General features: G+C 41.5%; 1 protein-coding gene across 1 annotated transcript in view; it reads left to right on the plus strand.

The window, feature by feature from the left end:
- Window positions 1-14,465, plus strand: part of LAMTOR3 (late endosomal/lysosomal adaptor, MAPK and MTOR activator 3) — a 103,474-nt gene that overhangs the window by 48,025 nt on the left and 40,984 nt on the right. The window contains exons 3-4 of the mRNA XM_069230232.1: window positions 7,400-7,434; window positions 10,202-10,260. Of these exons, the coding sequence (XP_069086333.1) occupies window positions 7,400-7,434; window positions 10,202-10,260 (94 nt within the window). The remainder of the gene's footprint in view (window positions 1-7,399; window positions 7,435-10,201; window positions 10,261-14,465) is intronic.

Here is a 14,465-nt window from a genome sequence, read left to right on the forward strand (position 1 = left end):
TCTATTCCAAGATGGCCTCCCACTTTTGCAGGTGTGTAAAGAAATTGCTCAGCTCACTGGGTAACTATGTTAGAAACAAACCGTTATCTCTTTTGTGTAGATTTACAAAATTAGTATATTATAATTTAAAGTTGAGAAGGTTTTCTTTCAACAAAATGAATGTAAGTCATATTTGGAAGATGGGGGACTTCCAACAATTTACGAGAGGGCGCTAGCATAAGAAAAATCAATTTACACATTATATTTCATAACAAAATCAGATTACTATGGTGGCAAAAGTGTAGATGACACCGGGAACAAAACCCATAATGAAAGATGCAAAAAATGTAAATACAAACACTTCATAAAAAAAGACAAAAAACAACAAATCCACAGTTGTAATGTGAGTCCTCATGTGAATCACATCACAACCTGAAAATGCAGGCTTTTCAACCTCTGTATGAAATTGGGGAGATCCTTATTAAATCAATAACCTTTATTATTCTTCTTCATAAAAGGAGTGAATTGTGACTATAAATGCTCTAAATTAGTCCAAATGGGACTTTCTGACATGTTTTTTGCAAGCATATGTCTTGCAGCTGCAGTGTTTGTTTTCTCTGCCTTTATTATTTTACTGTGTCTTTCCTATGCTTTTTGAGTTTGTCTGTGTTGTACTGTGTATGGGTGAGTGGGTGAATGCAATAATAAATCAGTGGGTGGGTGAGTGTATGCAGGAGTAGAGTTAATCTATGATAAGCTGTAGACTGCCTGAACTCATGAGTGGCTAGCTGCATTTTCAGCCACATGTTAGACCGCTTGGTTTTGTCATTGACTGTTTGTTTAGGTCGGACTTGACACTACAGTCGTTTGCCAGAATTTGTATGCCTACTTTTCTAAAACGAGCATTGGCAAACCCAAGCTGATTCTTTGGCAAATTATCTTTTTTTAATTGAAAGCATATAAAGCAGGACAAAGTGAAAGGAAAAAGCATTGGCAAAGTTAGGTATTGGCCTACCAACTTTGTCACTGAATGCACTTCTGTTAAGGTTGATGTGCACAAGTAACCAAACAAAATGCTGTCACTCACAGTAAAAGAGCCATTGGCTGACTCTTTATCGCAGCTGAAGTGGGCAAGGCATTGCCCCTTGCTTTTCTTTTTGGTTGGCAGAAACAAAATGTGAATGTAAACTACAGAGACCACTGGATAAAGGGGGGGTGGCCCAAATCCCCCCCACCGAATGGATGTATTAATATACGTATGCATTTTTTTATTGATAATTTTTGTTGTATTGCCTAAGTCTGGAGAAATACCGAAAGTTGCCTCTAGGCAAGACCTAAAATATACATATAGTTGGCCTCAAAGGAGTACAGCTATCGCGCTCCATTCTGTATGATGTTTGGCGCATTATTCCGCCTCCTATGCAGTGCTTCTGTGCATTGCATCTTAAAAACAAAATTAGTCATTATACTTTCTGTCACATTCAATTTGTTATCTCATCTTCATTCTAAAAATGCAGGGATTAGTGATCAGTGTTGAATGATGTGTGATTAATTGCATGGATGAAAACATCCATTCATTCACCCATTGGCTTTTTCTAGCATTCACAACTCGCACTCTACATTGCCTTATGTCCACACATTTCACCAGTCATAACCTATACCTGTTGGCTTTGCCAGTGCTTGTTTCTACTTTCTGTTTGTATACAAGTGCCCCTATTTCCAATGGGGCTGCCATGCTTGCCTCTGTGTGCCACTTCTGCTCTACACTCCTAGTAATGTATATAGAGTCGTATGTTAATTTGAAGAGATGTAATAACTATCCCAGAAGATTGATGCTGTTTGGTGAGGAGAATTAAAGATATTGTTATAATTTCTTTACATGGTTATCGATGAATACATTCACTTTGAATTATAAAATTAAAAATATGGTTCAACAATACAATATATTACAAAATAGATTTCAAACTGGTTCACATCAGAACTGTTTTACATTACTAAATAAAATATTGTGCGACAGACACTTGTTTGCATTTTTTTCTGGCTGACTATGTAACTCTTGAGAATCTTTCATATAACAGCATTTCATGGCATGCAGCCCCTTCTTGAGGGCTTAAATCTAGAAGAGATTGCTACTATTTTTATACGTTCATTTGTCCAATTATCAAGTATAGTTAAATAAGACATCAGGAAATCTTTCTTCTTTGAATCAAGGCACATTTGGAGTATTCTGATAAGTGGCCATTTATATCCTCTGAATAATTATTTCAAATGTTTCGTAAATTGGAGAAATTAAGAACACCTTTTGGCTTTTATACAAAAGCTTCACAAGAGTTACATCCTCAACCAAAAATATTTTAATCAAATGTTTGTTCCTGTCGCACAGTACTTTATTTTCTAATGTCAAACCTAACTAACATAAACCCATTTTACATCTAATTTGTAATAAATTGTATTCTTGAATTACATTTATATTCTGGAGTGAATGTTTTCATTGATAACTACGTAATGATTTTGAAAAAAAGATCTTTATTACTCCCTACCTAACAATCTGTAGCCTCTTGGTTATTTTAATTCTGCTTCATAAATGGGCAGTCTGAGGGTGTATGAACTGGAGGATTTGAGTTTGTGCAGGACCACTGGCTTACATGTATTAACATATGCCTTTAATGCTCTAAATTACCCTACTTTTGACTCACTTTTAATGGTATGTGAGAAATTTTGAATCCAAAGTGGACTGATGTGCTGCATTGCGCTGCGAGTTTGTGAAGTTGTTCGTCTGTCCTTAAGAACCCAAGCGGCAAGAAGGTGGTACTCTGCCTTAAGCAGTGAACTAAGAATCAGATGTACATAACATATCAAAGAGATGCCTCTCGCACTAAGGGCACTGCAACTCGGCCATAGACTTGAACGAGGTAGCATTTGCTTCAGTGTTGGTCTGGGTGAATACGTGAGCCTTTTGAAGTGGCGGCACCCAGATTGCTGCCCCGCAATCTAATCAGTGTGAGGTTGATGGACCAATTGACATCACTTTTACTACTTGCCCCCCATCACTTCTATTATCTTTGCTTTAGTCTTGTTGCAGACATCATGTTGATGACCAAGTCTTCCTTAGAATGTGACTTGTGGTCCACGATGCAACTGTTCTATGGAAGCAGCTACTACACCTGGTTTCATAAACATTAACTCCTGCTCTTTCCCCTCGCCAGTGCTGAGTATTTTTTTTTATTCATGTTTGGTGTCACTTAGGGTGTACGCTTCTAGAACGTTTTCTGCACATACGTTGTTCAGGCGAAATTTGTGTATTTACCCCCACATGGTGGGGTGTTTATGGATTCTCTTTGAGGGAACTTTGAAAATAGACAAAATATATATATATATTTTTTTTTTCTTTTTTAAATGCAATAAAGTGCTGTGCAAGACGGTGTATGTTATTTTTTTTCCCTAAAAGATTTGCAGTGCTAAGATCACATTTTTTCCAGCTTTCAGCAACAGGGTTAGTAAAACAAAAATATATATTTTTACCACATTATTTTCTTTGTTTTACGTGATAGTCGTTTTATTCTATTTTTATCATTTCTACATTCTTGGAGATTGCTTCGGAAAGAGATGTAAAACCCATGGGTGAACCTGGAAAGCTATACAATTCAGAAAACTGGAGAAAATTTTGAATTCAGCAAGTGGTCATTTGTGTAGATCACTCATGGTTTTGTCCCTGAAACTAATAGTTTAAATGAAAAAAATAATGATAATAAGTTAGGGGAAAAACAGAAATAGGTGACAGACTTGCCTCGGTAATTTTTTCGCCCGATGGCGAATTAACAGATTGCAGGGATATATAGTGTTTATTGGTTTCCAAATACACTCAATACCCAGAGCCAGCAACTGAGCTGCAGCTTTTAATGATTTTTCATTATATTTCAGTTCATATGCTAAAGTCTATTGAACGAGAAATGAGTATGAAGAAAACATATGCAATTCAAAATGTATCCAAGATACTGTGTTTAGCAATAGTGCTTATTTATACAGCTCTGAAATTGTGCAGTACTCATACTATCATGATTCAGAGGGCTTTTTCAAAAAATATTTTCTTCCTTGTGTCCTGGCCTAGCTTTTGGAAGCGTAAACATAGTGAAATTCAATTGATACAGTTCATACTATTCTGTAGTTTCCACAGTGCTCCAGATAATAAAAATGCTACCCCACTTTGGTGGACCCACAGCAGCAAAGCCCCCAAAATGCAAAGTTGAGTCATCAAATGTTGCCTTGAAAAATCCCGATTTTGGAGTTCAGTAGGAGTGGTATTTGAGCCCATGACTGGCTGCCACACTGCGAAGTGTACTAATCCCAGGCATTTAAGAAGACTAGACACCCTGGGGAGTCCAGAGTAAAGTGAATTGCGTGGTTCTCACTTTTTTTTTTAACCAAGAATGCCCTATAAACTTACCTTTGTCTAAAATCAAGCATTTCCTCACATTTCTGTGAGGGAAAGTTTTGGAATGTACAGGGTCTACATAATTCCTACCACCCAGCTTTCCCACACATCACCTGATAGCAACAATACCCCAATCTTCTGGTAAGGCCTTTCACCAGCGGAAGGAAAGGATGACAATCGAAACCAATGTGGTTGACACATAGTCTCTGGTTTGGTCCTTGTTCTTGTCTCGCTTAATCCACTCAGGCACATCACCTTCGATTCGTCCGGTTTTCAGAAATTCCCAGGGTTAATTAGTTACTGGCTGACTGAGACCATGAAAAATACAGCCAGCCACTATGGCAAGTTAAAGGAAATTGAAATTGGGATTTTCCACCTCTCTGGCATCATATATTTCAAAACTATGCCCAAAGGTATCCAAATTTGCTCGCACCATGGGGATGCTCCAGGACGTAGGCGGGGCAGAAACATTGATTAGGCTTTAGTGGTGTGGTGGATAGCCTCATGTCAGGACACGCTGACACCCACCCCATTTGTTTTTGTTTGTTTAACTATTCTGGCATTCGGTGGGATTTCTGTTCCCCCTGAAGACTTTTCAGTGAATCCACCTTAGTTTGCCCCCTGGGTGAGCAGGAATACTGCTGGGTTCATTATGGGATGAGGGCATGACCCAATGCCTTGGAGGGCTGTCTTTTTCTTTTTTATTTGCTCTTTGTACGTGCTATCCAGAAGGCTTTCTTCCCTCCACCTCCCTTACTTGAGTTCATATTGGGGGTTAACCACCCCAAACTGCCTGTCGAGGGCTGCAGAAAGACTTAGGCATGATATGGGGTGGGGGCACTGCCTGGTGCCCGGGTGGGTGGGCCGTTAAATCATTTCTTCTTTAAAAAAAAAAAAATCATAATAATAGCCCTAGTGTCATGTGGGCTCTGTGCCTCCTCGAGTGGCAACTGGGGCAGGTTGAGTTAAACCACCCCAAGCTGCCCCCTTTTGGTGGCAGAAGAAAGCTTGAGTCCATTATTAGGCGAGGGAACAGCTCCATGCCCGGAAGGCTTCCTCATTGCTATTTATTTATTTATTTTTTCTATCATTATTTGCCCTGGTGGCAAGTGGACTCCTTCCTCCCCGAAGGGGCTGGGAGGTTGTATAAACACTGACCCAGGGCCACCCACCCCATTTTTTGTATTTAAAGTTAAGTAGGGGGCTGTTTGCCCTATAGGGGCGATTGGAGGTAGCTCCGCAAATCACCCTTCAAGGGGAAGAAAGACTGATCTTTAGTGGGGGGGGCCCATGCCCTTGGAGCTGCTCCGTAGGCAGCATTATCCTAGATATATTTTCTTTTTTTAAATAAAACGTTTAGGGCCTCATTATGACCCTGGCGGGCGGCGGAGGCCGCCCGCCAGGATCCCGCCCTCCAAATTACCGCGCCGCGGTCAAAAGACCGCGGCGGGTATTACGAGTTTTCCCCTGGGCTGGCGGGCGGTTCCAGTTAAACCGCCCGCCAGCCCAGGGGAAAACGACCTTCCCACGAGGATGCCGGCTCGTAATCGAGCCGGCGGAGTGGGAAGGTGCGACGGGTGCTACTGCACCCGTCGCGTATTTCACTGTCTGCAAGGCAGACAGTGAAATACATTTTGGGGCCCTCTTACGGGGGCCCCTGCTGTGCCCATGCCATTGGCATGGGCACGGCAGGGGCCCCCAGGGGCCCCGCGACCCCCCCTACCGCCATCCTGTTCATGGCGGCTTTCCCGCCATGAACTGGATGGCGGTAGGGGGGGTCAGAATCCTCTTGGCTGCGGAGCGCGCTCCGCTGCCATGGAGGATTCCAATGAGCAGCGGAAAGTCAGCGGGAGACCGCTGACTTTCCGCTTCTGACCGCGGCTGAACCGCCGCGGTCAGAATGCTCATTGGAGCACCGCCAGCCTGTTGCCGGTGCTCCCGTGGTCGGTGGCCCTGGCGGCCACCGGCCGCCAGGGTCAGAATGACCCTCTTAGTCTGTTAAAAATCACGATTTTCTCAAGTCACATTTTTTTGGCACAAAATAGTCTATTTTTTCAACTACCTAAATGGCTGCAGAATCGTGATTATATAAAAAAAAAATTGCTGTTTTACCATGACAAACTTACCTTTTTTCTTGCCTGGTTTGGCGTAAGTTAGTTCAGCGTTTTTCTGCCAGCACAAGTAACATTTCTTGTGGGAGCTGAAATAGCGAACACGTCTTATTTTTTTTTCTCCACCCTTTAAATGTTTTCCCCGCACAGAACTGAATTAAAATTGCGGTAGGACCTCAGTTAACCACGCTACAAAATTGGCAATTTTGATGCAGAGCCGTCAATGGGGCCCAGGTTATTGCGTGAATCAATAAATGCCTGTTTTAGTGGAAAGCTGTCCGGGCCCCTGCCTGCACAGTGTTGACTTCTCTGTGTAATGATTAGGGCTGGGCTAAATTTTAACTATGCCAGAGTAATCCGAAATGACTGAAAATTATGCCTGTTCACTTAATTATGAGTAATTTGATGCAAAAATCCAACTGCAGGAGCACAGGAACAGTGAATTTAGCAAGCATAAGCTGCTGCTGTTCGTTTTCTGTTGCATTTGGCACCATTTCCTTATTGCAGACTCAGGCTCCTTTTAGACTGCGAAAATAGTACTAAATGCTGGGTTACTTTTCTTGCGCACAATTTTGTTGTAATTTCATGTATTTATGCTATAGCAAAATACACGAGTTACACTCACCCATAGTGATAGTTAGAAGAATAGTTGGATATCTTACATTTTACAATGGGGAAAATTAAGATTTCTCATTATGTACCAATGAATGTGATGAAAAAAGTTTGGTGGGCTTGCTTGTTTTCTTTTTTTTTTTTTTTAAACTTAAAGCACACAAACCCGAAATGAAAAATGCATCTTGCTAATGAAGTATAATCATCAATGTATACTACATTATGTGACTATGTATGAATACTGTCTTGTATCTCTCTGTCACAGGACTTAAAGCGGTTCCTTTATAAGAAGTTACCAAGGTGGGTGCCATTTGCCGATTTTAAGTAGTGCACGTGAATAGGTCACCTGCCGAATAATCACTTGTAATTTCACAAACTTGTTATGCATAAGGTACTATGGGTAGATTGAGTCACCAGATGTTAAATAACAGTGCTCTATCTTTCTTTAATGGAGGGCTAAAAAGCCCCCTCGCTGTGTGTGTTTCTAGACTGATGATCCTTGACAAAGCTGAGACAAGAAATACCTTTCTTCTTCCCATAGTTTTTCAAAACGAGGAGTGCTTTACAACACATCATGAGCACTTGTTCTGCATTGCGGGGCTCTTAGTTACAAGTAGCACTGTAATCTGTATTTATTTGTGTGTTGTGACACAATTTTTATACGGAGAGAGGTTATCTTTCGAGTTATGAAGCCATACCATTTTACATGCAATGTTGGCTTTATTTTTTTCTCTTTTGGTGTCAATAATGATTTGGCATAATCCACTTGGAAAATTGAAATTAGGCTAAAAACGCACACAGCGCATTGCTGGTGACGCCCATCTTGACTGCACCTGTCATGTACTGTTCCTGAATGTATCAGCACAGACTTATCAGTGAAGAGCATGAGGACTTCTTAGGTTTATTACTAGGCAGCAAGTGTAACTCGCCAGTTAAAAGTCTGCATACTATTACAGGCCAAGACAGTTGTCACATTTAACATGATCACCAAGTTGTGGCTCTGGTGCATCCTGCCATGACGGTTAATGTGGGCAGAGAGATGGCCATGCGTCTGGTCAGGAGAGATTCAGGAACCGTGCCAGTGCCTAGTACCTCCCAGTAATTCCAGTGAGATAGGAAACAAGGCAAGCACATCTTTGAAATTCAGAGGCTCTAAAGGCGCCCTTATCATTGGTGACTCGCCAGCAGGAGCATTTAGAAAGCGTCCTGCCACTGAATGGCCCTAGTCTCTGCACAGACTATTTATTTATATTTAGCAGTGATCATGCAAACAGAACATTCGTGTTTCCATGAATACGGACTGTGGGCCGGCCTTTCCGGGCTCCGGATGACTGTGGGAGGGCGCTTACAACGAGTTCACTCCTATTTTTTTCAACATTTGCCCCGTTTCAGGATCCTTCGAACTTCATTTTGTCAGATGAAGCCGATAAGACGAGCGAGTGAAAACTGACATATTGTACAATCTTATCTGTCTGGAAAAGCTCCAAAAATAAAATTAAAGGCCGAATATCCTGTGAGCCATCAATGCCAAGCCTTGATGAAGTACTCAACCTGTTGTGAAATCGACTTCAGTTTTTCTGCATTCTTAAACTAACAGTGCTGTTTTTCGTCTGCTGAGTCTGTGCCTACTACAAGAGTTTGATTAGTTAATTTCTTCTATTTTACTGAAGGAGCTCTTAAAAGGGATAAGGTCATCCTCATTCATATTATGAAGCCATATGTTTACTTTCTTGTGGATTAATGAAATTTCATTTACATTTATAACCAACAAATACATGTATGTACCTTCTCAGCTTTGAATTGTTTTAGAGGTAGAGCGAGAGCTTTTCACTCTGTAAAAAGTACTGCGGGTGCCTCATGTTGGGAGAGATGATTGAAATTAACATCCCATGACGGAGAATTGCCCAGAATGTTGCATTTTGGTTTGCCCATGATCTCAGTGAGACATGCTTTCAATGCCCATCACATATTGCACTTCTACCCACCCAAGCACAAATCAGTTTGAAAGTATTCGGTATAACCTGTAAAAGCGTACACCACTACGACCTACGGCACCCCACATCTTCTAGGCTCCTATGGAACTCTTGTGACAGCTACATATTCTCCTATGCCTAGAAAATGAGAAGGGCATCTTGCATACCAAGTAGGATAAAATCTGGAACTCTCCTACCCTTGGCCTCACATCGGCCCCCATATCTTCTTCATTAAGATGAAACACTTTGTACTTGATGTTTATTCCATCTCCTTGAACCCATTGCTGCAAGACTGCCTGCATTATAAAGCATGTTATAACTATTATAGCTTTGCTTTTAAGGACGAGCTCAAGATTTTGATGGGAGCTAATTACATATCTCCCAACTTCTGGCCCTTTTGAGGCCTTTACTGCATTTGCAATCCTGTAGACCTTATGGCATGCCAAACGTATACATAGACTTTCGTGAGGGCACCATGTATAAAAACCTGCATCACCCTTCTAAAATGTCTTTGATTTTGCTGACTTCATGAGCTCTCCTTCATAAACGTCTGCCTTACACAAGAGTGAACAGGTTAACTAGACTTTCATTGACTGACATGGTTTTTTATGACATGGACATGCCCACTCTGCATTTTGTTAATTTAAAAATGACTCACTTGCCCATTCAGTCCATGAAGTGAATGAAGAGAAGCACAAGCACTCCAATTCCGGAGTTTCTGCTTCCTAATGAAGTGCAAGTATGCTCCCAATGATAGTAAGGCCCCCCCCATCCCCCACACCTTCGCCCAAGACGTGCTGGTACTACCCCATCATGTAAAATAAGTGCAGATACCCTTACTACAAAGTTAAATGTCCATTTAAATCACTGAGTCCGTAAGTCGTGTGGTTGATCGCTGTGCATGCGTGCCCCTCGCGCCTCTTCTGGACACGACCTAGTATGTAGAGAGAGTTTGTTTCACTTTCTTGGTTCAACGCTACAATACATTCCTTCCTTTTACCCTTTATATGCAAAGCCCAATTATATGCCCAGGTATTTGGTTATGTGGAATTACTACAATATATGTTCTTCTAATGTTACTATTTGTTTTCCAGTGTTGAAGGTCTGCATGCTGTTATTGTGTCCGACAGAGATGGTGTTCCTGTCATTAAAGGTATTCAGTTGTCCTGTGGAATGATTAAATCAGCACAATGCAAATATTTGACCACATGCACAGTCTGTGGAATCCAGTTAGCTCTATGTGTGCGCCCTTCATTCTGAAATATCTATTTGAAAATTAAATTCTGTTTTATCAGACTTATAAACATGAGCGTTGTCGACTAACATTTATTTGATTCTGACTATAGTGTTCACTTTAACCATCTCACTGCCATTCTGGTCTTTACATTCCACCTTTTTCACCTTCGGTATTAATATCCAAACTGCCAAAGTCCTCCCTTCGTATCTAAGTTGTTTGTAGACCAGCTGTTTTCATTCTACTACTGGCTAGTCATTACAAATATGTTTTCTAGCATTGATGTTTTATGGTATCTTTCATGAAAACATTTAGATTTTCTCAAACTAACTGTTGCTTCAGTATGGCGTACAACACAATACTTTTCTTTTTACATTCAGTGTTTTTATAGCATCATTTAGAAAAACACTCCCCTATAAATGCTGGTACTAAAACGTTCATTGTCTCACCTGTACCTGCAGTACTTTTCAGGACAGTATTTCCCCTTCATAACTCGGTTAGGGAGAAGTAAACTGCAGGGTAAGAAGTTTCCATTTAGAAAGACGCATTTGACTTTGCAGAGTACTTGGCATCACAACATCATCTTTAGAGTTCATCCCCAAGAAAATACCAAAAGACCCCAATTACTGACACTGAAGTTACCATTCCTCTGTACACATTTGCACGATCACCACTTCTGCTGCTTCCTCGATTCTGAGGTGAAATCTTGAGAAAAATTGCTGTGGGAGGATGGTGTGTGTTGCCATTAACCTAGAATCTTTTCTTACAACAGAATATGAAAAACTATGCGTTTTTGAAATTTCTTTCCTCTTTAAAACTGAGGTTGTTTCAACATAAAAAAGGACAAAAGCTGCAATATAATTTTGTTGAGTGATTGTTGGGGTTTCCAAAATTGTCACATGTTGTAGTATACAGTGCACCAACACGGGAGCCTGACTAAGACGTTTTCGAAAACACTGCTGTACTCAAACCAGCCATGCCTTTGAATCATGGCCTTTCTATCGGTTATACAGAGTCCTTCACATAGCTGTTTTATTTCCCTTTAGGGTAACTGCTTTGTGTGGAAATGAGCTTAGCTTTGTTTCCCAATACTTGCACCGATCCCAAATTGTAAATCTGTCCGGTGGTGGCAGAAAGGCTAATTTTAGTTTGACCAAGGATGGGATTCCCTCATCAGCAGTTCCAGCCAAACATAGACGAATAGTTGATTTTAGTTAGTATCAAGCACTCAATTTTACACACCTCTTTTGAGCTAGCCCATCTTTCGTGTTGGCATAAGACTGTCCCCTGCATGGTGTACAGACATGATCCCTTTCCACAGGACCCGACTGGGTGCAGCCGGTATCCTGGTTTTTTATTTTTGTCCAAGCCTTTCACTAATCTAATGTGTGTGCAGAGGTCTGGGTCTGTCCCTTAACATGAGTGAGGTTCCTGTACAAGTCCTGTGACCTAGACTGGTGCATCAAGCACGCCCTCATTGAACTGACAGTGGCTTTAGCACTCGGAGCTATGGTGACCGAGTACCATGTTTTATGAATTTATAGCCGTGTCCAGAACTCTTTATATGTGTCACTCGATTGGAAGCTTACAAGCCCACTCATATAAAGTTCCTCTTTTATGTGCTTACCCAGATTCAAGTGCTAACATCCTGAGTATGTGTATTTATATTTGATTTCTGTGGCCTCTGTGGTGCATGCATGGTATGTGTTAATTAGCCAGAGTAATGAAGGCCTGCAGGATCCATTTTGGATGCCCCCAGGCTGACTTCCTGCACATGATTGAGATGAGGTTTTTCCATGCAGTGGAAGTATATTGCTATCATTCCTGAAGCTGGAGCGGGGAGACCTAGACACCAGCAAGAGCAGAAGAGGCAAGGCTCCTTGAGAAATTACGATTTTTGAGCAAGGATCTGATGATTGGGCTTCCTGAAGAACAGCTATTTGGTATGTGGTGGAGGTCAATGGTGGGACTGCAGATGTTATTGGGCAAGGTAAAGGGGACCCTTTAGGTGAGGCCTAGTCTTTTATCTCCCTAATTGCACTCTTCAGTTGGCTGATGACAACCAGGTACAGAAACCCCACACCTTTTTGTCTTTTGTGGGTGCTTCAGGCTGGAGACCACCCTGCTGTGCATACCATCACTCTACACAAAGGCCGTATCTGTAGAACAAAGTACACTTGAAAGGAGAGCCACCTAAAACCAGTTCTAAAAAGTGCAGGTGGTGGATCCACATCTCCTTTTTTCTGTTATTGTATAAAAGTGGGACCCAATGACCCACTTTCTTTTCCACTTCCAAGTTATCTATGACCAAGGAAGGTAGTTCTCAGCAGAGTACTTGGATGACTACTGTGCAACTAGAGCTGTTTTCTGCCAGACAGCCAACTTCCCAGAAATGAGTGAACATCACCCGAGTCTACCACTTGCTGTAAGAGCTGTTCACCTGTCCTGGAGCACCTAGAAGTTACCCGGCCTACTGAAAGAGGGAAGGAGCTTTCCAACCTTTCATGAGAAGTTACTGTCAAGGAGGAGCAAAGAGCAGCGTGACTCTGATGTGGTGTGGTCTATCAGAAGAGGAAGACTGCACGGACCAATTTGTGTGCGCTTATTTTGACAGGCAACAATTTCTCCCTCTGTGGTTCCTGGCTGGAACCATGCAGCCCACTCGAAGCTGATTGGAGCACAGTTGGGGTTCTGATCCTTAATAATGTGACCTAAGCTATTATGCCAGAAGAGAAGTTGCAGTGTGACCCGAGTTACTGTGCCCAAATATGAAACTATGGTGTGTTCTGAGCTGCGTTCACCAGAGTGAGACCCATATGGTGCAAAAAACGGAACATTTACATAAACCATAAAATGCCCCTTCCATGAATAAGGCATCACTGCTTTATTAAACATACAGAGGTTCAATATTTATAGTGGTCTCTTTAATGCTGGTATGAAAGATGTGCCCACCTCAGCCATGGAAGTCAAATCTCATTCTCATTGAGAAGAGCTCTTGCATGGAGGCATCCAGTTTCCACTGGGTACCATGAGTGAGACTACACATGAGAACTTTTACAAGTACAGCTTACAGTAAGTGTTCCTAAGGTGAAGTGGACTGGGAAGGTTTTGGTATTTGACACGAAGAGTTCTTTACTTTATTCTTAGGTAGATGATCATTCTCAGACCTTATACTTATGGCCCCGTTAACAAAGTATGATTCTCCGAGGCTGAAGAGTGCACATGGGCGAATTAATCTTTGAAGAGCCATGGAAACCACACTAGAGCTCCATTCACACAAACCTAGAGAAACTGAAAACAGTGGTCCTGGCAGTTAAACCTATGCAACAAACAGTGAAAATTCTCCCAAACAAGCCTGCTACAATATATTACTTGAACAAACTGGAGAGAGCAAAGTTGCTGCCTCCATCTCAGCTGTCATGTAACATTTGGCATCGGGTAAAAGAGGCAAATGTATTAAATTGCATGTTTACCAGCAAAATGCAACACTCCCCTTAGAAAAGTAAATTGTATTTATGGAGTAAAAATAACTAAAGGCACATGACACACTGTTTTCAGAATATTCGGTTTTCCTGTAAGACATGTATCCAACCAGAGAAAAAAATAACTAACCTGTTTACCCATTCAGGTAACCTCAATTCGTGTGAAAGGGCAATATATTATTAATGTTGGTCCAGAACATTTGCCTGAGCCTTTCTGAAACCCCCCTCGAACTACAGGTGATTAGGAAATTGAGGTGCTTATAGATGGCATAGGTATTTAATATGGGCCAGGCCGACATGGTTCTGACATTTGGTGAATGTTTTGCTGAAGCCAAACAGGAAAATCCAGACACAACCTTATTTGGTGATGGAGCGGACAAGCATCCAGACCACAAGTTGCCCTACTTTGGCATCATCAGTCCTCACGACCTAGAGTTTGGATAATTGAACCTACAAGTTTAAACTGTATTTTGTGGTGCTGCAAACAGGCCAGGAAGGCCATCGAAGTGGATACGTTTTTTTGTCATGTGTATGCAAGCAGAAAACGACATGGTTCATGCAAGCAGGGATCACCGTTCATTCTCAGTACAAAACATTACTGTTTTTGCATCTACTTGATGTGCAGCCAGGATATGTGTCCAT

This window comes from Pleurodeles waltl, chromosome 1_1 (assembly GCF_031143425.1).
Source record: "Pleurodeles waltl isolate 20211129_DDA chromosome 1_1, aPleWal1.hap1.20221129, whole genome shotgun sequence".
Taxonomy (NCBI): Eukaryota; Metazoa; Chordata; class Amphibia; order Caudata; family Salamandridae; genus Pleurodeles; species Pleurodeles waltl.